The sequence below is a fragment of the Mycena indigotica genome, assembly GCF_014461135.1.
Source record: "Mycena indigotica strain 171206Taipei chromosome Unknown Mind.scaff0005, whole genome shotgun sequence".
NCBI classification, from domain to species: Eukaryota; Fungi; Basidiomycota; class Agaricomycetes; order Agaricales; family Mycenaceae; genus Mycena; species Mycena indigotica.
In genome coordinates, this window is record NW_023503004.1 from 3,938,520 (window position 1) to 3,963,691 (window position 25,172).

Consider the following 25,172-nt stretch of genomic DNA (forward strand, 5'->3'; position numbering starts at 1 on the left):
AAAAAAACGATTTTGCTGATGCGTCCTCAGCGCCACAATCTCGAAGATCTCGCGTTCGAGCTCCGGGGGAAGGCGCGGTTCACCCACTATCGGGACAGCCGCCGTCGACTCGCGCCCCATTGTCTGCCACCTCCTCGACCGGTACATCGTGGTTCCAAATAGAGTTGAAGGCGATCCGGTAACCACCGTGACGATCATATGATGCACCTGACTAAGTAGTTGATATTTATAGCATTTGGCCGCACAATGGGCCCCAATTACCTTGCCACTGTTGCCAGGGGATAGCAAATACTCTGAGTTGGTAAACTTGAAAGCACAGCACATCAAAGTAACACTGTAGTAACAGTACTTAACTATAGAAATTAGAGTGTATACACTATATTTTCAGTGTCTTTACACTCATATAAGGCTAGAATCTTTCATATAGAAAAAATTTTTTACCCCCAGGGACCCCCCCTCCCCCCTACTCCATGTGCCTGATAAGAATCTTGAACCCCCTTGCTACTAGGGCCTGGTTTTTTAGAAAAAATCTAGGTTATCAAACCTGTTTTATCAAAGACCTCCTCAGACCCCTGTTTTTAAACCGTTTTTTAAGTTTATAAACACCTTGGCTGAGATCACCGAAATAAACCAAATTTTCTCTTTTAGGATAGGTTTTTGCTGAAAATATCTGCTTTAGTATTCATAGTGCCTTATAGCTACAGCCACCGTTAAGTACAGCTACCCCCAAGGGCCAACTTCAACTTGAAGTTGTACATATACTATTTGAAGACTGTAAGTTATACTCCTTGTGGTTCACAAACTGATTTATCAGTTTTCCTTATACCGACCAAACCGAAAATGCCCTGATTTGTGATTGACCACTGCATCACTCATGCCGCTGTCACACTCTCACGTCAAAGAGACTCCTGCTTTAAAATACTAAAATACTTATAAAAGAAAACAGCTTGCCCAGGAAATATTTTACATAGTATTCCCAGAGTATGGTCATATACTGACCCATTTCATTCAATTAGGCGGGTCACGGTCACATGAGATGTTTTGGCCGAAATACTTTGGCGGGTCACAGGTCACAGCAAATTTCTTTGGTCCCAAAGTGTCCCAATTAAGTAAGATTTCAAATTTTCTGCGGCGAATTTCCTAATCAGGTAATATGTCAGAATTTGGCCTGCGGCCTGTCAGGAACGGGGCCGGCCCGGGCCCACGTGACGATCTCCTGCCAGTCTGACAAGTGTGGGAAAGATGGTTCAACCCCCATAGCTGGGTGGTTGGCAACCAGGCAGCGTAGATGGGTGCCACCGCTGCAATAGAGAGCAGGGTCGGGACAACTCGGGGCGACTCGAGACGCCCCGCTGTCACGTTGTGTGACAGCGGTGTCACGGGATACGAGTAGTCGCCTAGAGTGTCCTACCCCGCTTGAAGGGAACGAGTCCATAGCCAAAGAGTGCTGTCTAGTAGAGTTGGTGCCCAAGGCATAGGGAAGCACAGGCTCAGCCAGTTGAACAAGCTGTTCGGGCGGGGGGCGTGACGTAACGCGGTCACGCCCGACGGTTCGGGGGGTCGAGGGGAGTCGCCCCGCAGCAGGGGCTGCGGGCCCGAGACCCCTGGAGCGCTTGAGAAGGGTTGCCAGTCCAAGGGGCGACATATCTCCTTTCCTGGAGAAACGAGTCGCTGTGGCTCCTAGACACCGCGTGACTGCGCGGTGTGACGCGTGACATGCGGGCCCGATCGGGCCCGCACCCTCCCATCGCCCTGTACCAGGGGAACCCAGAGCTTGAGGCCAGAGAGCAAGAAGAAGTGGCTAGGACAAGGGTGAACATAAGAGACAAGAGCCTGAGCTGTCCAGCCCAACCAAGGGCTCAGGTCAATGAGGCAAGCTAGCCTGGAGTGTTGGAAGTCGTCTAGACGCCCCTTTCCTGGGGTATGGTCGCAGCAACCCCGCTCTAGGGGACCAGGCCGGAGTAGGGTTCAAAGGAAGAGACTTCAATGCTAAACCTAAGGTACAGGAGTAATACTGTAGTCTTTATATACTGTGGGCGCTAGGGGCCGATCGGGCCCGCTGAGGGTCGATCAGAATGGAGCAGGGGATGTCTCTGGTCGTCCCTGGTCGCTCCGCTAGGAGCCCAGGGACCATTCCTCTGGAAAGGAGCCATGCCAAAGTCGACACTAAGGAGTGTTTGGCAATGCAACAGTGAGGAGCTCCCTCCTGATCCCTGTGGTTGTCTGGGGCCGATTGGGCCCGCTGTCAAGGGCGTCCGGCGGCGCATCATGATCCCTGATGGCGGGTCATGATGGCTTGATGGCTGACTAAAGCGCGATCCGTGATTATGTCCCTTCTCTGGGATATTAGTGTTGTTGCTCATTGCTTTGAGCTTGTGAATTATGAGGGTTTGTCAAGCCCTAGGGCTCTAAGGGTGGTGAGGGCCCGATGGGCCGTATAGGGCCCGACGGCCCGACCCGAACCGTCACATGGCCAAATTGAACATTCCGGCCAAACGGTCACGCGTCACAGGCCCGCTGAATTGATTGAAATGGGTCAGTATGCATATTCAAGACATATTGTTTTATTGGTAACAGATGTAAATAATCCTAGTACTTAGGACAACTTATACAGTTCATACCAGGGACAATGACAATTTACATTTTAATAACTTGAACAGATGGAAAATGAAACTTAAAGAAAGTAGACTTGATCTTATATATGAAAATAGCTGGAAATTCCGTAATGACAGAAAGTCATGTTTTGGTCATGTGGATACACGTGAATTTCACATGACCACCCTCGGATACTGCCCGCCGGCTGCGAGCCACAGGCGAGCGGCCGTGCGGGCACTGCAATTAATTTTTCATCCATGCCATAGCCACAGTCGTTATACTTGTCTATAATATGAAAACACTACCGTGCTGGCATTGACAGAAAGTCATGTGGACGCACGTGAAACATGTGAATTTCACGTGCCACCCCTCGGATCCATGCCACAGGTATGGATGATTATACTTGTTTGCAAGTAATGGGATCATATACTTATCAAGTTCTCAGATCAGATATGAGCAAGGATATGAGTCAAAGCTAATATCAACAGACCATTTTATAACCATAATCTGTAGCAAATATGCCACAACATATAAGACCAGATGTGCCAGGTCCGGCAGCAAAATGTACCTAATATATCAGAGATAAGTGAAAAATGGCTTAAGAGAAGAAGAAAAAAGGGAAAAAATTCAGGCAATAATATTTTTTTTGAAAAATATTGAGGCTTAAGTGAGATGTATCTATTATTAACAAATATTCTGGATTTTATGCCCTGATACAGAACTTGATTTCTCCTTGACCAGATTAAGTGTTCTTTTCTTGATTATCAATTAAAGCTGTTAAACATTAGAATTATGTTCTGCTTTGGGAACAATCTTTAGCAGAAGCCCTAGTGTGATTCAAATACTTTGAAGAAATATTACTCTCAGTTAAAAATCAAGCTTAAGCTCCTGCCAGGATAATTTGGAATCTGAAAATACTTACCCACATTTGCCAGTCTCAGACCCAATTGCTACTATAATGCTGTATATGTAGGACACTTTTTATGTACTTTTAATCAGTTTGTGCTATGCCGCTCGTCGACCCTACCTCGAATCATAGTTGAATTGAGTGAGACATTAAAGTACAATAAGTTGTGACAACACAATGAAATTCAAAGCTGGATCTGGATGCCACATATCATCAATAAATAAATAAGTAGCAAGTGATGCTCGTTCACACCGGGGTCGCCAGACCCCCACTTTCCACCGTCGAAGTCGACCTCTTCGGTGGCAGACTCCTAAGGTCAACGCGGGAGACTGGCGCCACGCCCGGCGCCGGCGGTAGCCCCGCCCGCACAACAATCAACGTCGGCGCAATACCCTGCCAAGCCAGCTCCGCGTCAGTCCGAGTCGAAAGCTAGCGGTGCATGCACATACCACGATCTGCGCCACAGCCGCAAAAACCACCTAGTTCAAGGCATCAGTCGCACGGAAATAGACGCGTAGAAGGGGAACTTGCCGGTCCCGCGCGGGAGCGCGCCGTGAAGAAGGCGAAATGGATCGATACGGATACGGCGTACACGGCGCCGGACTCCAGACTGTGCATCGGGGTTGTTAGCATGGGTCCCTCAACGTAGGGATGCCTCCCACATGGCAGCGCCGGCCCCGACGTATCGTCTCCGCAGCGCAGTGTCGAGCAGGGCACGGCGCCGGTACCCCGCCCAGATCACGCGGCCCACTACAATCAAAATGAGAAAAGAAAAGACCATGCGAGGGCTTGCGCATACGGGTGAGCAGCGTGACGCTGATCGCCGTCGTCAGAGAGAGGATCTGGAATGTACGGAGATGCTGCATGTATCCGAAGACTAGTCATCGGCGCCATGTTAGCATCGGTTGAAGGAGAGTGTCATTCGCCTACAGGTGGAGCATATAAGCAGCACGACTGAGGGTGTGACGACGAGGTATTTGCTATCCCAAATGACGAGACAGCGATATATCTCAAGGGAGGTGAGCCTGCGGGATGATACATATGCATTTTGGAACAGACCAGCAACGCGTCGGAGCAGAGGCTATGAAGGAAAACGTCTGAGAGGTAAACAGCGGAGAACGGGGGAGCAACACACCAGCTGCTGACATATACGAGCAACGACGCAGCATTCACCGGCGCCAGCGGCATCGGCGGGAGCCCATTGGTGACGACGGCGGCCTTCACCGTGAGGACGAACGTCTGGGCCGTGGAGAGCAGAAAGAGCACGGCAATGGCGAGAAAGAGCGGCGCCTGACGTTCGAAAATTTGGATGCGGCGGAGGAGAATCTGTGTGGCGCGCGCGAAGAGCACACAATAGGCACCTAGTGGCCAGTGAGTCGTGGTCAACGTCGACGGGGGGACACACACCGTATAGGAGGGTCCCGACCTGGGGGGTGGTCAGCGTGAGCCCGCACGATATTCACGCAGTCCTGCACTCGCCCAAATCTCCAGCGTGGCGATCCAAACCGAGGACGATTCTTGCCCGATGGGGGACGGGGTCGCGGGGCTACTGGCATTCAAGGCTGCGATGGCGACGCCGGTACACATGGACAAGAGGGAGACGACGAGGGGAAGGGTGCTGGGTGCCAAGCAGCATCATTATATATTGGGGCACGGTGGGCACGGCCATGGACGGTGTCAAGAGTCGAGCAACAGTGCGCTTTTTTGGCGCGCTCTCTCTAAGTTCGCGTTGCAAGGATATCGTCGCTCGTGGAGTGTCGCGCAAAGGAGTCAGGACGAGCTCGACGGGGGAAAATGTGCATGTGGCACGAGGTGAAGACTCGCTAAATCACGTGCTGTCCGGATAGCCGAAGCGTCACGTTTGGTCACACATACACGTTTCCTCCTCAGACACCCTCGAGAAAAGTGTGTATGCGGCTCAAATGCATCTTCCTTCATCCCATCTAAAGTACAAAAGCACTTGTCAAACGCCAACTTCTGAAGCCGATCCGAGTGTTCGAATTCAAGCGAACTTTCAGCCAGTACTTACTGAGGAGACCTGCATTGAACATTCGCTCCATCAAGTGGTATCGAGCAACAGCTGCCGGGAGACTCGGAGCCCCGCCTCGGCTGCCAGTGCTTCGGCCGTTAAATCTCTGGAATAACCAACCTGCCAGCGCAATCACCCCCGACTCGAAGTGGCATCGCCTTGAATTTTCAATAAAGGCGTTCTGTATGCGGCTCCATTCTGCGTAGCGGTGGCGCCTTCTCAGTTCTGCCTCTGTCTCTGAGTCCGAGTCCGGCTTCCAGCATTCAGTTGCTTCTCGATGATCCACTCCTTCTAGCCTTCTCGAAACTTTTGAAAGCTCTAGCTTGCAGCTGTGGAAAGACACGACTTACAACTTGGAGCAATATCATGGCTGCTGCTTTCGCGACTTCCAGTCTCGCAACTCCGCCTCTGTGGACATCAGTCATATCGTCTGCGCATGTGTCCACTACAGCCGCCATCAATCCATTGAAGGAAATATGATATGCGCACCAATCTGGTCAATCGCAAATTTTGCCCTCTTCCCGAGGCGTCGGCTCCATCTGTCCTCTCGTATTCCACGAAGGCTGCCACGCAGATTTCCTCTCTCCATTTGGTGTCTCTGTCTTCGCGCACTCACCTTGCAAGTAATTATCGCTTCGCGATACCGTCAGGCCTTCTGAAACCCCATAGAAAGCCCCTCAGGGTGCTCACGCTGTCCCTGATTATCGTGCAGAAGACTTCACTCGCCGAGCGGCTTGCCGCTAGCGGATTAAATTCGCAATTCGAAATGGTCTGCGTGGAGACTTTGACTAGTACTTGCACACTTGTTTTTGTGGTAGCGGTTCCGGAACCACGTTCCCCGGAAAGCGATCTGCTTAAGCTGGCTGCAACACATGGTTCTCCGTGCTGGACCACCATCATGCAAGCGATCAGCCAAGTACCGGCGCTTGCATGTCGGGGGCGCAGCATCGTCCATCGCAGTGAGCACAACACTGGGCGCCGAAATTGGCCTCTGGCTGCCGCCCAGCGCCGACAACTGTGGCTTTGGCGTCCAGGGAAGCCATCTCAGGCATCTGTATTCTCTGAAGCTGGCTTACCAACGCTCCGCCCTTGTCGCGCTATGGTAATCCGCCGTGATTGTCGGGTGAATCTCAGCCCCGTCGCCAACCCCAGCTGCCCCCCATCGCACCATCCATCACCAGCTGTCACACGACCCTGGCGAGCACGGTCTCCAGGCATTAAAAAGGCCCCCCCGCTCGCTACGAGATGCTGGGGGCCAACCGCTGCTCCCTTCCCTCTCGAGACGGCCCCTCCTTGCCATTCTTCGAAACGCTGATGCGCGCTCGTGCAGGCAGTTGCGGGCGGTCTTCGACGGCGGCCGCACCTCACCACGGCGCTTGATCGACATTCCTCCTCCGATGTCCACCCTTGTGGATGCCCGCCAGGAATGTCGTCAAGCCGCCTGTCGGTAGTGGCGGTCTCCTGTACAGTCGTCTGCTGTGCTGCCTGTACCCGCTGCTGCCGCTGTAACTTCGCGGAAAGCCTCTGCGCTCTTACCAGCAGCGTTGCCCCGTTTCACGCTGGACCAAGCCTAGCCTTGCGTGCTCGTTGCCATCCGAGTCGTGCCGTATGTGACACAGTTACCAGCGGGCAAAGCCATATTCTGATCTGACATACAGTGCAACCCTTCTTGGAATGTTCCATTAACTTAGTTTGTAGATGGCCGGACCGGAATTCAGCCCAAAATCTTTTACTTGTATCCAAGCATCAACGTTGTGGTTGTGCAAGCTATTTTCTTTAGACACATTATAGACGTTTTCTACCATTGAATCAGTCCAAGTAGAATGATTAGCGTTTTGAATACTTCCAGAACTAGCACCTTTAAAAAATGGTGTTTGGCCCCCCAATTCGACAATGCGCGTGACGTCATGTGCTCACGTGGGCGCGAATGCGATAATCAACCAAGGATTCAAATCCGTGTGGGACCGATGGCCTTGATAACATGGGCGCCATAACATAACCTCCGTCTGGCGGCGTATAATTTGCCCATCGGACAGGACTAACCAATGAAAAGCAAGATCATAGTACATTTACTTACACCGATAGTAACAACAGTACAGACACATTCACAGCCCCAAATATAAACCCAAACCTCAGTGGAACTGGCCAGCCACCTATAAATAGATCGTTGAAGTGGGTTTTTAGGGGAAGCAATCGCGCTTACAGGACCAAATGTGCCGGAGTCTGGAATCGGGAACAAAGGACAGCCGTCGTTGTCGCATCCTTCGAACGGACGGTTATTGCCAATCCAGTCGATGGTCACGCCTGGCCACTCGAGCGCGAAGAAGATCACGATGGCAGAGATGGCGATGGCGGCGGAGAACGCTGTAGTGGTGATACTGGCAATTCTGGTTCAACGCATCGGATCCGCGGTTGTCAATAGGTCACTCACTAGTTGTATTTACTCCACCATGCGAGGTAGCGCTTGCGGATGAAGACGTTGAAGAAATAGGCGACGGGAACAGCGGGCCACATATTTGCCATGCTTCCAGGGGCCCTATTGAACACGGTTGAAAGCACCTTAAGAGCAACAAAGAGCGCCACGTACCAGATCAAGCCGCCCGTGAGGAGGACAGGAAGGTGGAAGTACTCGAAAACGCGGAAACGTCTGCGAAGGAAATAGAAGGGGATAGGAAGCACAGCGCCGATAAGGAAGCAGTATATCAGTCCATTGTAAATGCCACCCGCTCCGAACATGCGCTTGGGTCCTAGAGTTCCCTGTCATCAATACGATCAGCAATACAATCAATTGCATCTGATTGAACGATATCACCCAGAGAACGCTCGCCGTAAAGAATGTGTTGATGCCAGGACAGCTGAAATGGTCGATCTGGTGCGGAGTACATACACCTTGTATTTGCGTCATCTGGAAATTGAGAATTGCTGTGCACACAAACGTAGACACGAGTGTCGCCCAGTTCTGGGCCCAGAACGTGATCACTGGTGGGATATGCATGTAGTGCGCGAGCTTGAGGTCTTGAGAGAACGTGAGAGTATGTGCAGTAGTCACGTAACCATAAGACTGAGAATCAATGTAGTGGTGATTGAAACGGAGGAGAATCAATACCGACTTTGAAGTAATTCATGGCAACTGCATTTCCAGGGAACCAGAGACCACCGAACAGCTCAGCGAGGACGTTAAGGGTGACTTGAACGTTGGTAATAGACTGCCATCCCGAGTTTAAGGTTAGGGACAATCATGAGAATAAACTCACCAGAATAATCCCAATGGGAATCACGAAGATGAACGCAAGGAAGACTGGGTGCGACAATAAACCTGATAAGAAAGAAGAACGTAGTGGGACGGACCTCCATATAGAACAACCGCTGGCGTTGTCTCTGTGGGGTAAACACCCACGCCAGCCGCGCCGAGTGCGATTGCGGCGACTAGTATCCTGTTGTTATCCGTCCGTGAGCCAAAAAAGCATTTGTCGGTGACAGATCACCGACATGAAGTACTGCCACTCAGGCACCTCCTTGTACTTCATCATCAACCGAACGTGAATGTCCGTGTGCAACTCGGAGGTCTTCTTCCGACTGAAAACGCTCCGTAACCCGTGCCAAATTTCGCGCCGATGGAATAGGAACGCGTGACTGAGAGTAGCTGTATAGACAGCGACTGGGCGGCGATAAGAAAGACAGCTATGCGACCACTGAAGACAAAAATATCTCACAGAAGACGCCATAAAGCAGAATGTTCCCAGCGGCCAGGCTATCAGGAAGGTAAATATGTCAGTATGAATGGAAGTGTCGAGGACGAATGCGCACTAAGCGGGAGAATAGTCATCGTACAGTGCCGCATCGAAGAGTGTATTGTTTCCGACAGCTCTTGACACCGTGTACAGCTCTCCCGTGTTATCATAGACATGCTGTGTGGATTTAGGATAAGTATACGCTGAGAAAGAATCGATTACTCACGTTACTATTAATAGGGAGGTAACCCGTAAACCATGTGTTGCTAAACCAGATCGCAAGAATGATGGGTAGTGTGATCAACGTCTACAGATGCTGAGTTCACTATGCTGTAAATAGAATGACTGACTTACCCCGAGGAAAGTCTACGGAGTTGATAATGTTGCCAGATCGATTTAGAGGTCAAGGCACCACTTACGTTGACAGTACTCTGAGAACGAAGGAATATTAATCGTATTCTGACAGGAACTTAACCACTCACATAGAACGGGAAGATCAAGGGGTCTACAGCATAGACCAGTTGATTCCAGTCGAATGTAGGGATTGGGTTCAATCCGAGGCCACTGACGGCACCAGTTACTGCTGCAAGCTTCACGTTTGTGGGGTCAATCCACGTAATCCAGTTAAAGTACGATAGCGCCTGGAATATGTAGCTTGACGAGTATTAGTCCCGAACGGAGACAAAGCCAAAATACTCACTCGGGGAACCAGAAATACACAAACATAGCGCAGAAGCAATACAAGAACCAACGTAACTGAAGAAGAATCAGTAGTCATCCGACTTTCAAGCGTCAAAGTCACTCGAGATATTCTCCAACCATTGGCAACAGTCTCCTTTTCGGTATGGAACGCGCGATTCAACGCAATGATCTACAGTTGTCAACGTTAACCATTCTTCAGATCCGCCTGCAGATTTCGAACGCACCGAGAGGTTCGTATACCATATCGCACTCGCTGGGTAGACCAAGAACCTCCGACAGAGGCCCGCGATTCCGTATCCGATGTAGTTAGTGGAAAGCGCGACCATGACTAGAGAATGAATCAGTTTTGGTTTGCGTAGGACTATGGGAACGTATGCGTACTCTGGTACCCGAAACCCGTTGCCCATGACTGATTGAAGTACAAAGGCAGATATTGGACCCAGATAATCTACCAGAAGTCAATTCATTAAGAAAGTGTAGTTCCGCCGACGTACACTGTTCCTGTTCAGTTGTGAGTATTAGTAATTCGAATGATTGCATAAATAGCATACGTATACGGGGTCGAAAAGCCGGCATTCGCCATTATCTGTCGCGGTGTGCTCAGACGAGAACGCCAGATTTCAGCCAGCATACCGTGATGATCATGTGCTCCTTCGGATTGAACGGCCCGCTGTCCAAAATAATTAGATCTCGACAGGTCGGAGCGAGATACTGACGGGTTAAAACTCCATTTGTAGCCGAATGTCGTGTATTGCGTTGTCGGAAGAAGGTATTCCAAAGCCTTAGCTGCAGGGAAAGCCAGGACTTGCGCCACATTCGATCCGACACCGATTCCGGGAAAACTGTGGTTGTGTCGGCGGAATTATGCCAAAAGGAAGACGTTTACCGAATGCTGAAGAACTGGTTGATGAAGCCGCTGACATCGGGAGGACAACATTAGTTCAGACTTTGTGGTAAATGATCACTCACCCAGCCGCAACGAATATGGTACCAATTAGCCATGCGCGGAACGTGCCGGCGGGAACGTCCTCGTCGCGATTCGACACCACAGCGCGAACCTCTGCATAGGCCGAGTTCTATAGAATCAATGGTATCCACAGTTCAGAGTACAGATGTAGATAGGGAACTCACGATCTTGATCATAGCTGCCTCTACCTTGAGTTCTTCATAAAGTTTTCGATATTGTTCGGGGTTTTCTTTCAATTGGTCGTCTTCGATGTATCGCCTAAGAAAGTTTGGCACCAGAAAAGCGAGACGGGAATTGTGATACCTGGCAGCGGCAATAACAGCCGGCGGGAAGTTCTAGCTTTGAGGTTAGAGGATTATGGCCCGACGTAGCATGCGAGCACACACAGGATCGTCTCCATGCTGTATCCCGGTCAACAATGCTCATTAATACCAACAACAGGATGCTTACTTCTTCGACAATCTGGTGGATGGTCTCTTCAACCTCCTCATGGCTCATCGTCCGCGCATATTCAGCAGCTTCAAGGATGTCGTCGGGAACAGCTTGAATGTCGCTCTCCAATACGGCCTGTCATAAACGGCCTGTCAGACGACCAAGGGCTGGAGGGGAGGAGAAATACACCCACAATATCGGCCAGAACCAAGTCCGCCTTCTCGTTGAGGTCTGAGTGAGTGGACGCCTTCTCACTCAACGCGGCTTTGATGTCGTCTTTCTCAGTGGAGGCCATGGCGGATAATGTCGACAACAGTCCACGGAGGCGAGAGGGACGTGAAATCCAAGGCTCCCTATATCATCCTGAGAAGACTTTGGTCTCTTCTATATACTATTTTCAGTTGCAAACACATCCAAGAGGAGAAAGAACTCACCATCTTGGGAAGCGATAACGCCCAGTGGCGCGATAGCATACCATCTAGAAGTCCCGTCCCTCGCATGTCAGTGCTTCCGGCAATCTCACGGGGCCCATGGGCAAGAGAACAGAGATCTGTCCGCTTTGTTATGTGCTGCGGTTCAACCGTTACCGGGCCCACTGACATGTGAACAGTCACGTTCGTGGAAGTATCTGGCAACGTCAGTACTCGATGGCCGAAGTCAACAGAGCTCACGATGCAGACAGTGAACGATCGTCAACAATTCGTTAGGCTTGAGGGGAGTAGTACCCGAGATACATGGCGCGAGTTGTCCCAGAAAGTGGCCGATCTTGTCATTTTCAAGAACTGGGAGTGCTAAGTAGTATCTCCGCACCCTCAGTCTCGATAAGACTGACGTTTCCGGACGTATAAAACTGCCGGTTGAATTGTGGGAGTAACTGGCGATGCTCCCGTGCTCGCCCGTAGATTGTACGCCCAATTCACCATCCCCACCCTACTGCCGAAGTTCGACGGCCTCAGTATGTAGACCCTGGGCCATGGTTCGATATTCAAGCCGCAAGATTTGACTGGCGATGGTGCCGTTCATGTACCACAACCTCTTTTTGCACCTTGCGATCCGGCCTCGGGCATTGCGGGGTTGTGACATCTTCAAGTTGAGTAAAGTATCTTCAATGCTCATACAACAGAACATTCTGTTTCGAGGGCCATTCACTTCTGCGCCGTACGATCAATCGCTCAGCCTTGACCCAGATATCGTCCCTACCCCTGCCCCGCGCGCTGTCCTCCCATTCGTCGTAAGCATCATTGTAGCATACCACAATCACACGTGGATCAGGACAGTGGCGGCGAAGTTCGCGCCCGTATGAGCGCCATGAGTCTGAATGATGGAGGAGCACCATGAGAACTTCGAGACGGGGGCAAGATTGAATGATTAAGTAGAGAGGGAGTGGATGCACCATGGAGTTGAGCGAGAGGTGCGTGAGCGACGGGAGGAGATTAAGATGATGAACCCAAGGTATGTCCGCGAGTTCTTCGTCTTCGGGGTCGAACGTGTCGAGAAGGTCAAGGTGAGTAACAGAGCGGAAAAGCGAATGTTTTAGATTAACGACCAGTGATTCGTTTGCTGGGTTGGGTTCTACGACAGAGACATGTTGCTCTCCATCCGAGTCTGATTCGAGGTCGGAGTCTGTGTCGAGTATAAATCCAGGCTGACGCCGGCGACGCGCGGGCTGTTGTTCGTCGTCACTCTCTTGATATTCCTCCTCTTCAAATAGAAGTTCTGGCCTCTCTTCGTTTGGGCTGTCGCTTCCCGAGGATTTTTCATCGCTCAATCCAGAGTCTTCAAGCTCACGCTCCAGCTCTCCCTCCTTGTTGTTGACAAACAACTCCCCGACATCTATTCCTAACCTCTTGATTCCCCTTCCTGTCTGCCCAAGCGGCTGCAAGAGCCACCGCCCTGTAAGGTCGCCCACAATGACGAAATTCTCTAGATTCTCGCATTTCTCGAGGAATTGGACAAGTATTGAAGGGCGAAGAGTTTGCACGCCGGCAACGAGGAGAACGTGTCGAATGTGTTTGCCCAGGAACTCAGGCGGCCGAAGAGAAATTGCATAGATAGCAGCAGAGTTGAGCCGTGTAGAGCGGTGGTCCAGCCGTAAAGTGGTATATAGCAGAGGCTCCAACCTGAAAAGAGGTTGATCAGTCGGCGAATGCGACAGAAGTGACTAACCAGATTCGGGCGCGCTGAGAAACACGAATGAGAGAAGGGATATTTGCGCGGTTCGTGTCAGCGGCAATCTCGAATACGATTCGTTCGAGTTCAATGGGGAGGGTTGGCGCCATAAATTAGTGGTTTATGGAGAAGCCAGTACCACTCGAATCGGATGGCTTTGGGTCAAATTTGGTCAAATCCCGTGATCAACAATTTTTGTCGGACACTTTGACTCTGAGCTCAAACTCCAAGCCTGCTCGCTGCCTCCGATGGATCTCGGTGGGCCATGCACTACAAGATATACAACACCGACCACGTTATTCCGCTCCGCAGGCTGAGCTTGACGGACCGCAGCCTGACACTTGCAAGTTGTGGCGGACCGAAAGTTTGGGCGGTCCAACACCGAGTTCGACAGCAAGGGAAGGGACGCAGTCTTCTTTCATGATAAAGAAATAGTAAGCCTCTGACTTTTACCCCGTCGCAGACCACTATAAAGACCAGCAGGCAGAACGATGAACACTAACTCGTCTCCAAAAACTTCCATGTTATTCCTTCCACTTCTTCTCACCTCGTTCTTGGTTTCTCCCGCCATCGCCCAGAATGCCACTGATACCTTTGACTGGTCCTCGGTGCGCTTCAACACTCATAACCTCTATAATGTCTGATGAAATTTCCCTAGCTAAAACCTAGCGCTAATTTGAGTTGGGTTCCTTGCAACTCCATCTTCCAGTGCGCACGGCTTGAGGTACCTCTCGACTATGCATCGCCCTCCCTCGGAACGGCAGCCATTGCGGTGGTTCGTCTCCCCGCCAATGTGTCCACAAGCAGTTCTGCCTACCGTGGGCCAATTCTTTTCAACCCTGGTGGCCCAGGAGGGACTGGTGTCGAGGCTCTGGTGGCTTTTGCTCCCAGATTCCCCGCTCTCTTTGGTTCGCAGTATGATTTTGTTAGTTTCGATCCGCGCGGTTTGTGCAACTTTTTCCCCTGTAAAAAAACTCTCACTAACACTGCTATTCAGGTGTTGGCGTCTCCACTCCTCCCGTTTCGCTTTTTGGATCTCCGGTAGAACGAGCCTTGTGGGATGCAGGCTCGTTCCCCACTTCCTTAAACGCATCCTCCGACTCCACTGCCCTAGTGCGGAGCTGGGGCCTCGCCCAGGTCCAGGGTGAGGTGGCTGCTGAGCGCGACAAGACCGGTATACTTAAATATGTGACGACGGACAACGTTGCTCGCGATATGCTCGTGATCACCCAACAAATGGGGTTTCCGAAACTGAAATATTATGGACTCTCGTGTGTCATTCTTCGTTTTTTTTTCTCCTGATAAAGGGCTCAATGTGGGCTATTAGATATGGGAGCGTGCTTGGCGCGACCTTTGCGGCGCTGTTTCCGGTTAGCTTTTCGTGTATCCCTTGCTCACAGCTATTGACAGAAATTTTGATTCAAGGATAAAGTCGATCGAATGATCTTGGATGGTAAACCATGTTGCTTTCCTTCTCAAGTTATTGACGGCGGGCATGTTGTTTTAGGTGTTATCGATGCTGATGGCTGGTATCAAGGCACGTTTTTACTTTCTCTTGCAACCCCTTGCTCATAACTACGATTAGCGGACCTATCCGTTCAAGCATCTTCAGCAGACGCTGCTCTGCAGACGTTTTTTACTTCTTGTGCCGCCGCCGGCCCGTCTACATGCCCATTTGCGAATAATAAGAAGAACACGCCAGAACAACTCGCCGCTCGACTGACCGCCCTCACTAATGCAGTCCGCAAACAACCCGTTCCAGTCGCGACACCGGCTGGCTATGGGCTGGTCGATTATTCATTGCTCCGGTCAGCCATCTACGACTCGATCAGCAGTCCATTCGATACATTTCCAACTTTGGCAAAAGCTCTCGCCGATCTGGAGAAGGGAGATGGGGCAGCGCTGTTTGCCATAGAAGCAGAGCCGCTGTTTCAATGTGGTAACAACGACCCAGACTTCTCTGGCGCGGGTGTAGCTATTGGGTGTGGGGATGCCGCAGAGGTGCATGATTCGCTGGAAGAGTTGGGCACATTCTACCGTAAGGCAGCCAAGGTTTCGCAGTTTGCAGAATTTTTGGTCGGAATGAGGAGGGTCACCTGCAGGTTTGGCTTCTCTCAACTAAAAAAAACCATCCAATCTGATCGATAAGTTTCTAGTGGATGGAAGGTATATCGTCAAGACCGCTTCAAAGGACCGCTCCCCGTCGTCAAGACTAGTTTCCCCATTTTGTTTGTCTCCAATACAGCGGGTATGTCATCCTCCTGTGTTCTCATCGATGACTTATTCTCTCTTGCACAGACCCGATAACGTCCAAAGCAGGGTGCGTTAACATAGTAGCCGATAAAGTGCTCGGCAACTCACCTGGTCCTCCCCCCCACAGAGCCTTGAAGACTATTTCGAAGTTCCCTGGCTCTGTCCTGCTTACACAAGATTGTCCTGGGGTGAGCGAGCTCGCCTCAATGTCTCGCTCAAAGTCGTCTTAACTATGTTTGTAGCACACATCAATTTCGGCAACATCGCGGTGCACCCTTGGGGCTTTCGCGGCATACATGCTGAATGGAACGCTTCCGCATCCGGGAACTGTGTGTCCAGTCGACCAGGAACTTTTTGGAACGGAGTAATTCAGGATTGGGGAGTGTTTGGGCTTCAATACGGAAGGGAAAGCCGCGAAATCATTGACATACTAATAGCTAGTTGGCTAAACCTTCCTAGCCAGTTATCGTGCTCTTCACTAATAAATCCCATGTTTGTTGCTTTTTATAAAGTTCGCCAAAGCCTGAGCTTCAAGTTGTTACGTCATGCCTGACTACCTAGCTTGATTTCTCTCCAACCATGTCCCACCAACCAAAGCTCCCAGTTGCAAACGACGACCATTCCCAGCCAAGTTTCAGCAATAAATGCCTAGTTGCGCAGGCTCATACCCAGCCCTCGTTGCAGAGCTAATCCGAGAGGCGGTATTTGAATCTAAAATAGTATCAGTTTTAGGGTAAAATCAAAAGGTGTGAGAAATGTGACGGTTTTGGGGGGGTGCGCTCGTCTCTCAGCCTTGCTCTCAGCGCGCAACCCAAATTCACCGTCACACTCGTCACACCTCGGCGGTATTCGGCCTCAAATCATTTTTATCGGATTTAGCTAATAACTATGGACTCGGACTAGCGCTGAGACGACGGCTGGGTATGAGCCTGCTAGTTGCGTAACATCGCCTTCCGGCTGCGCGCTCCGCAGTCGACTGCACTGCGCCCGACGGACATCAACGAAACGATGCGCAAGCTACCTCGTGGCAGGGTACAACAGAGGAAACTCGATGATGGGAAAGCAGGGACGCGGTGGGTACGAAGTAAAGTCCGTGGTATGCTTGCGCTTGTTACGGCAAGTAGTCGCTGCGCCGTCGCGTTATAAAAACGAGAACCATTCTGTGAGCAATGCAGAAAAACTATCGGTGTCAAAATATGCTTACCTTCTTCAGCGAGTTACGCACATGTGCGCTACTTTCTACCGTCTTCTCTGCGGTTCGGGTTGTTTCTGGTCAAAACACATTTGACTGGTCTCAAGTGAGTTTTTGCTCACTACGAATCGAGGGAAAACTGACGCGATACCAGCTTAAGCCCAGCACCAACCTTTCTTGGGTGCCTTGCAACTCTGGCTTCGAGTGTGCGCGCCTCTCCGTTCCTTTCGATTATTCCTCTCCCTCTGCCGGAACTGCTGTTATTGCTGTCATTCGGTTTCGCGCTCAAGTTTCCCCGACCGATCCTGCGTATCGTGGACCTATCTTAATCAATCCAGGCGGGCCTGGAGGGAGTGGCGTACAATTTTTACTCAGCATCGCTTCCCAACTCTCTACTGTCTTGGGTCCAAACTTCGATTTCGTCAGTTTTGATCCTCGTGGTGAGTAGTTTCCTGTCTTGAGGTCTTTTCCCGGATTCACTATACGGTCAGGCGTTTTATTCTCCACCCCTACCGTCTCTCTTCTCGGATCGACAACTGAAACAGCCTTGTGGAACGCTGCTGCATGGCCGGCATCATTGAATGCGAGCTCAGACTTGACGGCTTTTTCCCGCCTTTGGGGACTTGCTCAAGTTCAAGGCCAGCTCGCGGCTCGGCGCGACTCTACAGGGATTCTCAAATATCTTACCACGGATAATGTGGCAAGGGATATGCAGTCGATAAACCAGAAACTGGGTTATGACAAACTCCAGTATTATGGATTTTCGTACGTGGTTATACTTAATGGGGTTGAAGACTAATGACCTGTTTAGCTACGGAACTGCGCTCGGTGCAACATTTGCTGCAATGTTTCCAGTTAGTGACCAGAGATAATCGAATTTCAATGGTTGATATATGTCGTTAGGATAAAATCGAGCGGATGATCCTTGATGGTGAGAAATTCCCCTTCCAACCTCATCCTTTTGACTCCTTCTAATTACTACGTTGTAGGCGTCATTGGTATGGAGGGCTGGTTCCAAAGTGCGAATTCAATATTGGCATTGCGTGACATAATGATTCACCCTTGGCAGCAAATGAAACCATCGCATCGACCTCCATTGACGCTGCCTTGGGCACTTTCTTCACTAGTTGTGCTGCTGCTGGTCCCTCCCGCTGTGCCTTCGCCACTTCTTCGTCCGGCACCCCAAAGGATATCTCCGACAGACTGACAGCATTGACCAATGATGTCCGCAAGCAACCCGTTCCCGTCGTCACGTCGGCTGGTTACGGCCTTGTCGATTATTCTCTTCTTCGCGAAACGGTCTTCAGCTCCCTTTATGCTCCGTACGACCGGTTCCCAATCCTCGCCCAAGCGCTTGCGGATCTGGAAAGGGGAAACGGCACAACGCTCTATGCCTTTTCGGGCCTCACTCAACCGTTATACCAATGTGGTGATAGCCCGTCCAACGCGGACAACGCGAACGATGTACAGATTGCTGTGACTTGTAGCGATGGGGCGGAGATCAAGGACACGTTCGACCAACTTGTGGCATTTTACCACAGTGTTGACAAGGTCTCTCAGTTTTCCGAGTTCTTGGTTGGCAGGCAGAGAGTTACGTGCAGGTATGCTGATCTAAAGCTATTACGGTCATGCACGATCTAACATCCTTTCATTGGCAGTGGATGGAAGGTTTACAGAGAGGGTCGCTTTAAATGGCCGGGAAGGGTTGCGAATACGAGCTTCCCGATTCTTTTTGTTTCCAATACTGCTGGTAGGTGGTGTAACCTTGCTTGTTACTGGGATTGATCTTGGTGTAGATCCAGCCACTTCTAAAGCCGGGTATTTTATTATTATTTCTAGTCCAAACACGATCTGAACTACTGTAGAGGTCTCAACACTCTCGCTGACTTCCCGGGCTCGGCCATACTGACTCAAGATTCACCTGGGGTAAGTGCAACTGCCACTTGTCTGATGCACGATTGACCTCGGTACAACAGCACACATCATTGGCCGCCACCTCCTTCTGTACGCTCGGCTATATCTCAGCGTACATGAATAACGGTACCCTGCCTCCGCCGGGAACAACATGCTCCGTTGACGAGACCCTTTTTGGGGAGGACTCCACAACTGGAACCGTTCCGCAAAGAGTGGCAACTAGGGTATTAGCGCGTGCTGAAGCGAAAGAGGAGAGCATCAAACAGGCAGTTAAGAGTATACGGAAGGCGTTGCGGCCCGTGTCAACCCGCGGGATATTCTGGACCTGACAGACTATTACTTGGTAGTGTTTTCGATAGAGGTGATTGAAGTTCCCGGTACAGTTGGCTGCTAGTACTTGACTCGATCGCGGATCATATACTTGACTGGCATATTCGTTGGCCATGAAACTAACTGTCGATACCTTGAGAGTACTTCGAATGAGACTCCATGCATTCAGAGGTCAGTTTGCGTTGATCGCTAAATTTGGCATCATAAGTAGACTAAATCAGGATGACTTTTACACAAATGTCATTGAATTGTCTCTGAATCGAATTGATGGTCAATCATGACCACCCTCTCCGAATACTTCAACAGCATTTTTGTCATGTATGGCCATGTCGTGTCGCCTTCCCGCTCCGCAGCTCTGCGACGCTCGACTTCTAGCGCCTGCTCAGCGTTGAAGGTATTAGACCTCCACTCAAGGAAACGTCAATCTTGAAGCTAGCGAGAAGTCGATCCAACAGCCTGTAGACTCCTACCGAAGCTATTTTGGACCGGATAAAAACTGGACGAGAGTGTGCGGGTCGTTTCGCCAAAGCAAAGCTTGGAGTGTAAAATGGCAGTCTCCAAGCCCAGGTTCTCCGACATGTCGACGCGCAAATACGCGTTTTTGGTCGCTGTACTCGCCTCGGCCCGCGTTTCTACTGCGCAAAGTACATTTGATTGGGCCAAGGTGAGTCTTCCTCGACCCATTTCCTCCCAAAATTAATCATCGTTTTTTTTTTCAGCTCAAGCCCAGCACGGATCTTTCTTGGGTGCCTTGTGACACTGGCTTCGAATGCGCCCGCCTGTCTGTCCCGCTGGACTACTCCTCGCCCTCCGCTGGTACCGCGGCCATCGCGGTCATCCGTTTTCCTGCCCAGGTCGCTCCCACTGACCCGGCATATCGGGGGCCCATCCTGTTCAACCCTGGCGGCCCAGGCGGGAGCGGGGTTCAGAGCCTCTCAGGGATCGCGCCAGAGTTTGCGAGCATTATTGGTCCAAACTTCGATTTTGTGAGTTTTGACCCGCGAGGCAAGTCTTCCTCACCCTTCATCGGTTTTTCTTGCTCACGCAAACACATAAGGCGTCGGCGTTTCTACCCCAGCTGTATCATTCTTCAAGTCCGGAGTCGAAACTGCGCTGTGGGCGGCCGGCGAGCTGCCGCTCTCACTCAATGCGTCCTCGGACTCGACAGCCCTTGCGCGGATCTGGGGACAGGCGCAGATTCAGGGCCAGGTTGCAGCCGCGAGAGATTCTTCGGGCATCCTGAAATACCTCACAACGGACAACGTTGCGAGAGATATGCTCCTGATAACGCAGAAGATGGGCTTTGACAAGCTGAAATATTATGGAGTCTCGTATGTGCTTTCCTTTGTCAATTGCTTCAATCTATATTCGATGCCAATTTAGGTACGGGACCGTACTTGGTGCAACGTTTGCCGCACTTTTCCCGGTGAGAAAAATACTTTTGAGAGCAACTACGGCGATTGACGGAAGAATAGGATAAAATTGAGCGGATGATATTGGATGGTAGGCCATGTCTTTGGTCCTTATGCTTGACTAACAGTATTCCAGGAGTTCTCGATGTAGACAGCTGGTTCGATGTAGACAGCTGGTTCCAAGGTAGGGAACTCATTCTCAATCTCAACGTTGTTGATAATAACCGCTTTGTAGCGAACCTTACTATTCAGTCCAGCTCCACTGATGCTGCATTGGATACGTTTTTCGTCGGTTGCGCTGCTGCAGGTCCCTCTGCTTGCGCGTTTGCCCCTTCGTCATCTAGCACACCCCAGGAGATCTCCGACAGATTGACTGCCCTTACCAACGCCATCCGCAAACAACCGGTTCCAGTGGTCACACCTGCGGGCTACGCTCTGGTCGACTACTCATTCCTCCGCGCGACTATCTTCAACGTCTTATATACACCTTACGACTTGTTTTCTCTTCTTGCGGAGGCACTTGTCGACTTGGAAAATGGGAATGGCGCCAAGCTGTTTGCACCCCAGGCACAACCGCTTTTTCAATGCGGCGACGATACAAGCCTGGCGGAGTCAGAGGCCGGTGTGGGTGTGGCAGTCATGTGTGGCGATGCAGTGGAGGTAACGGATACGTTAGACGAGCTCAAGGCGTTCTACGCCAATGCAGCGAAAGTTTCCCAATTCGCCGAGTTCTTGACCGGGAGGAGCCGGGTTACATGCAGGTTTAATTTATTTTCTTCCTCTATTCGCTCAGTTGACTAATAATCCATCCAGTGGGTGGAAAGTATATAGAGAAGATCGATTCAAAGGGCCAGCCAAAGCTGCAAATACGAGCGCTCCGATTTTGTTTGTGTCGAACACAGCTGGTGAGTTACCATTATCGGATTCCCATCGATTGCATGCCATACATTTTGCTATCCAGATCCAGTGACACCCAAGGCGGGGTAAGCTCACTAGTCTACTGATATTCTTCGTGCCAATCTTATTTCGTAGGGCTCTTAAGACCCTTGCAAATTTCCCTGGTTCGGTTTTGCTTACTCAAGACTCGCCCGGAGTACGTGTACTACTACAACTTTCATTTTCAACTAACAAATATACGAACAGCATACCTCGCTTGCCGCGACTTCCTTCTGCACGTTAGGCTACCTTGCCGAATACATGATCAACGGAACCCTCCCTCCACCGGGAACAACGTGCTCTGTCGACGAAACGCTCTTCGGAGACAATTCTAATACGAACATTATTAATGGGCAGGCCGGTGGAGGGACGTCGCCCCGTGCGGTTGCGGTCGCACAGAACGAAGGTCTGCGGGATGCAGTCAAGAAGGCTCGGGAGGCGTTACGGCCAGGGTTCAATCGCAAGATATTCTAGCGGAACGGTAGTATATCTATGAATAGTAATCGGTACTCTATGTTGTATACTTGGCAGACCACAGGAATAGACTACCCATTCCGTTGCACTACCGCGGCCGAACATGTCAATGGCAATCGTCCCAGTACTTCACTTGTTGACTGATGTCCACTAGTGCTTGGGGGTTGAAATACCAAGGGGCCAGCATATATTATCGGCGATCTCGAGGATCTGATCGTCCATCATCGAAAATATTGCAGCGGTATCCACCAACAGGAGCCCATCTTACGTCTTCATCCAGTGCCTCTCTCATTTCCCGGCACATTTCCAAAGCCGTTTGGGCTGTGGGTCGCCGCATCGGATCCAGGTGGGTCATCTGGTCCAAGAGGGCGAGGTAACCGAATCCCTGTGATTTTGGGACGGCGGTGAGCAGTTGGTGGGCGGCGACTGGAAGCGAAGAAGGGTTTCCGAAAGTCTGCATCAGTGCGCGTGAGTGGCAATTGGTGGCCAAGAACAGTAGCGGGAACTTACAGCACACTGGAGCTGCTCCCAGCTGAGGGCGCGAATAAAGACGGAGCCAAGAGCATATACCTGTAGAATGGGTCAGATCGCTGAGCAAGAAAGTAATGACACAAGAATACTCACATCGACTGGCGTTAGTCTGTACCGGCGATCTTTTCCCACTTCTGGCGCAATATGCTCGCCCGTTCCACAGTACCCGGACCCTGTCCAGTCCAGATGGTTTGACCCTGGTCCTGCGGGGAACCGCGCGGCACAGCCAAAGTCGATGAATGACAGCTTGATGTTGCGTCGAGTAAGGGGAGTGTAGACATCACGAATGCCGGATGGCGTATGAAAGTTAAGGAGCATATTGGTCGGGGAAATATCCTACATAATAGCACGGTTAGGCACCCAAATCAATTCGAAGCGCGAATTGACGCACACGATGAACAACACCGTGTCGATGCATAAATGCAAGACCCTGCCATGAGTGAGCATTATAGGTCCATACTTGAGTATATATTCGCTCACCTCTAATGCTTGCTCAAGTCGCTCAAAATAGTCGTCCACCTCCCACGGAATGCAAGCTTGAACGGAGCGCGGCCAATACGGCATCGCAATAAACGTCCATTCTTTGGTGGCCAGCTGATCCAGCATGGGAATTGTATGGTTGGCCGGGTCATGGCGAAGTTTGGGCGAGTTCAGGAAGGTCATAATGTCGATTTCAGTTCGAGAGCGTGTGTTGTGAAGGGCTTTAAGGGCACACTGTTGTTTGTGTTGCTCAGCGGACAGTAAGCGAACACAGACAGCACGTACGACACGGTCCTGTGCGTCATACGCCATTTTTAGTGTGGCGGCCTGAATCACCGAGGAAAATTAGCGCCAGTCAGTTTTGCTTGCTCGAAACTTGGAGCAACAAAGGCAACAAATACGTACCTGCGTCATCCAGCCCGTTGTTTGATGGATACCCCCCCGTCTATGGGCGCTCTCGTCCATGTCGCACAGGTTCACGAAAGCTTCCCCTAGCCTTGGTCGGAATGGGTTGCTGGCTATGGGGTAGTGGAAGGCCCCCCCGCGAAAAGCTGTCTCTGGCTCCGTCCGAGAATAATATCGCCAGCAGAGATAGTATCCGCGTGTCGCAAGATACCGTTCGAAGTAACGCCAAGGCGTGTCAACAAGGTGGGCTGTTCGCGGGTCGGCATCGAGCAGCTCCCAAGGCTCGAGGTAGGCCGGAAGGGGGGAGTGGGGGTAAAGGTCAAGAGTCATGTCGAGAGGGAAAGGTCGCTTGCCGCGGCGCTGCTAACGGGTATTTAAAGTCAACGCGCGGACCGCAATTGTGTGCTCGGCGAATGCCGAGTTGACTCGCAAAAATGCCACGCCGAGGCCGGGCCGGAGACGAAAATACGAAGAAGGCCGTTGGAGCACTGTCTTTTCTTGAGCGTAGTAGTTCATTCTACGGTTCTGCGGTTGATATATGCTTGAAGAATGAATGCAGAGCTGAGGGGGAAACGTGGCGAGAGATAAGCCTGCGCAACAGCAGCGTGGCGGGTTACGAAACCTCGCACGTCACCGGTCGGAACGATGGCCGATTCGCTCCGATCATGATCTCCTTGGGGATTTTTACTCAGGGTACTTACTTCTCCGTCTGCGGGAATTCAGATGTATACTGGTTTGAAGTCGCAAACAACGACTCGGATATGCTTCAGACCCTTGCTTTCCACCGCATTGATAACAAGTAATGTAGGCCCCGGCCGCTGTCCGTGGTAAATTTGGCTGAAATGGAAGGCACTTCACACTTCCCCACACTTGACAGCTTGGAGCTGTTTATCTCGGAAGCGTCTCCACGCAGCATTTGAGGGCCTCCCGGTGTTTACAACGTCGACAGTTTGCGTTGCTCACCTGCAGTATACGTCAACACAATCGCGCGATTCACAACCCTTTGATTTTTAAACGTTGCTCAGAAAGGCAGCACAAACTTCAATGGCAAATGTGGTAGGAGCAGCCAACGAGTGTTCGTAATGCGGTTGATGTTGTGGGTCATGATACCCTATCCCACCGGCCGAGTATACATTGCCACGCAGAGAATCGCCGATTCGCATGGGATTCAGTTTAATGTGAACATGGATAAGGCACCGCCGTTCCCCGCGAAGGCGGCGGGCAACGCTAGCAATACACACTCAAGGGAACGCGATAAAGGATAGCTAACACGATTGAATTCACTCCTCGTGGCCGCGGCCTATGTCGGCGTATTCCATACAAGTCGGCAGGCGGCCCGGGACCCAGTTCATAGATTTAGTTTATCAGAAGGCTCGCACTGGCTGGCGTTTAACACTGGGCATATGCTTGTCAACTCTGCACATCCAAGGTCTTCATCTTTTGGAAGAACCCTCAGGGCCTCAGCAAAAAGCTCAGGAGTGAACGGTAAAATTGTGATCCGTGAGAATTTGTGAAAATCGGTCGGTCGTTGGTGTCCGACCACACACGTGGCGTCGGCGGACAAGCACCGAACCTACACTTTCGTGCAGGTAAGTATACTAACTTGAAACTCCCGACCTCATCCAAATCACAGAATCAGAGAGACAAGAGACCAACGACAGACGCACAGTGGTGCCAAGCTGGGGTAAATCAAAGCTATCACGTGTGGCGTGG

At 51.0% G+C, this 25,172-nt stretch overlaps 6 protein-coding genes across 6 annotated transcripts; 3 read left to right on the forward strand and 3 right to left on the reverse strand.

Moving 5' to 3' along the window:
* Window positions 1-3,748: 3,748 nt before the first annotated feature.
* MIND_00631000 (Zn(2)-C6 fungal-type domain-containing protein) lies at window positions 3,749-5,089 on the reverse strand (the record flags this gene model as incomplete). The annotated part of the gene is made up of 10 exons (XM_037363049.1): window positions 3,749-3,895; window positions 3,952-3,981; window positions 4,034-4,112; window positions 4,165-4,252; window positions 4,302-4,379; window positions 4,433-4,511; window positions 4,562-4,583; window positions 4,638-4,863; window positions 4,910-4,928; window positions 4,982-5,089. 10 exons carry the CDS (start codon window positions 5,087-5,089, stop codon window positions 3,749-3,751), a joined length of 876 nt encoding a protein of 291 aa, XP_037220970.1.
* A 2,574-nt stretch (window positions 5,090-7,663) lies between these two features.
* On the reverse strand, window positions 7,664-11,658 carry MIND_00631100 (OPT-domain-containing protein; the record flags this gene model as incomplete). The annotated part of the gene is made up of 30 exons (XM_037363050.1): window positions 7,664-7,684; window positions 7,735-7,909; window positions 7,963-8,067; window positions 8,119-8,288; window positions 8,344-8,592; window positions 8,642-8,737; window positions 8,786-8,829; window positions 8,880-8,965; window positions 9,021-9,189; window positions 9,245-9,282; window positions 9,339-9,439; window positions 9,489-9,569; window positions 9,617-9,628; window positions 9,682-9,693; window positions 9,745-9,916; window positions 9,963-10,018; window positions 10,065-10,133; window positions 10,189-10,292; window positions 10,346-10,412; window positions 10,459-10,465; window positions 10,516-10,550; window positions 10,598-10,634; window positions 10,681-10,806; window positions 10,851-10,880; window positions 10,934-11,040; window positions 11,096-11,189; window positions 11,235-11,266; window positions 11,318-11,332; window positions 11,382-11,498; window positions 11,557-11,658. The coding sequence occupies 30 exons, from the start codon at window positions 11,656-11,658 to the stop codon at window positions 7,664-7,666; spliced, it is 2,529 nt and encodes an 842-aa protein (XP_037220971.1).
* Window positions 11,659-14,023: 2,365 nt separating this feature from the next.
* Window positions 14,024-16,153, forward strand: MIND_00631200 (Alpha beta hydrolase fold family; the record flags this gene model as incomplete). The annotated part of the gene is made up of 9 exons (XM_037363051.1): window positions 14,024-14,140; window positions 14,191-14,476; window positions 14,530-14,803; window positions 14,860-14,902; window positions 14,958-14,985; window positions 15,118-15,634; window positions 15,689-15,780; window positions 15,831-15,973; window positions 16,028-16,153. The coding sequence occupies 9 exons, from the start codon at window positions 14,024-14,026 to the stop codon at window positions 16,151-16,153; spliced, it is 1,626 nt and encodes a 541-aa protein (XP_037220972.1).
* A 640-nt stretch (window positions 16,154-16,793) lies between these two features.
* Window positions 16,794-19,220, forward strand: MIND_00631300 (AB hydrolase-1 domain-containing protein; the record flags this gene model as incomplete). The annotated part of the gene is made up of 13 exons (XM_037363052.1): window positions 16,794-16,862; window positions 16,910-16,947; window positions 16,999-17,083; window positions 17,132-17,417; window positions 17,469-17,742; window positions 17,789-17,831; window positions 17,881-17,908; window positions 17,967-17,996; window positions 18,047-18,578; window positions 18,636-18,727; window positions 18,774-18,795; window positions 18,843-18,903; window positions 18,954-19,220. 13 exons carry the CDS (start codon window positions 16,794-16,796, stop codon window positions 19,218-19,220), a joined length of 1,827 nt encoding a protein of 608 aa, XP_037220973.1.
* A 548-nt stretch (window positions 19,221-19,768) lies between these two features.
* On the forward strand, window positions 19,769-22,043 carry MIND_00631400 (AB hydrolase-1 domain-containing protein; the record flags this gene model as incomplete). Its single annotated transcript, XM_037363053.1, has 11 exons — window positions 19,769-19,885; window positions 19,941-20,250; window positions 20,279-20,552; window positions 20,605-20,647; window positions 20,697-20,724; window positions 20,770-20,817; window positions 20,869-21,394; window positions 21,447-21,538; window positions 21,595-21,616; window positions 21,666-21,726; window positions 21,777-22,043. The coding sequence occupies 11 exons, from the start codon at window positions 19,769-19,771 to the stop codon at window positions 22,041-22,043; spliced, it is 1,788 nt and encodes a 595-aa protein (XP_037220974.1).
* Window positions 22,044-22,233: 190 nt separating this feature from the next.
* Window positions 22,234-23,789, reverse strand: MIND_00631500 (Protein kinase domain-containing protein; the record flags this gene model as incomplete). Its single annotated transcript, XM_037363054.1, has 7 exons — window positions 22,234-22,497; window positions 22,554-22,613; window positions 22,668-22,910; window positions 22,966-23,004; window positions 23,055-23,288; window positions 23,340-23,381; window positions 23,460-23,789. The coding sequence occupies 7 exons, from the start codon at window positions 23,787-23,789 to the stop codon at window positions 22,234-22,236; spliced, it is 1,212 nt and encodes a 403-aa protein (XP_037220975.1).
* Between the last annotated feature and the right edge of the window lie 1,383 nt (window positions 23,790-25,172).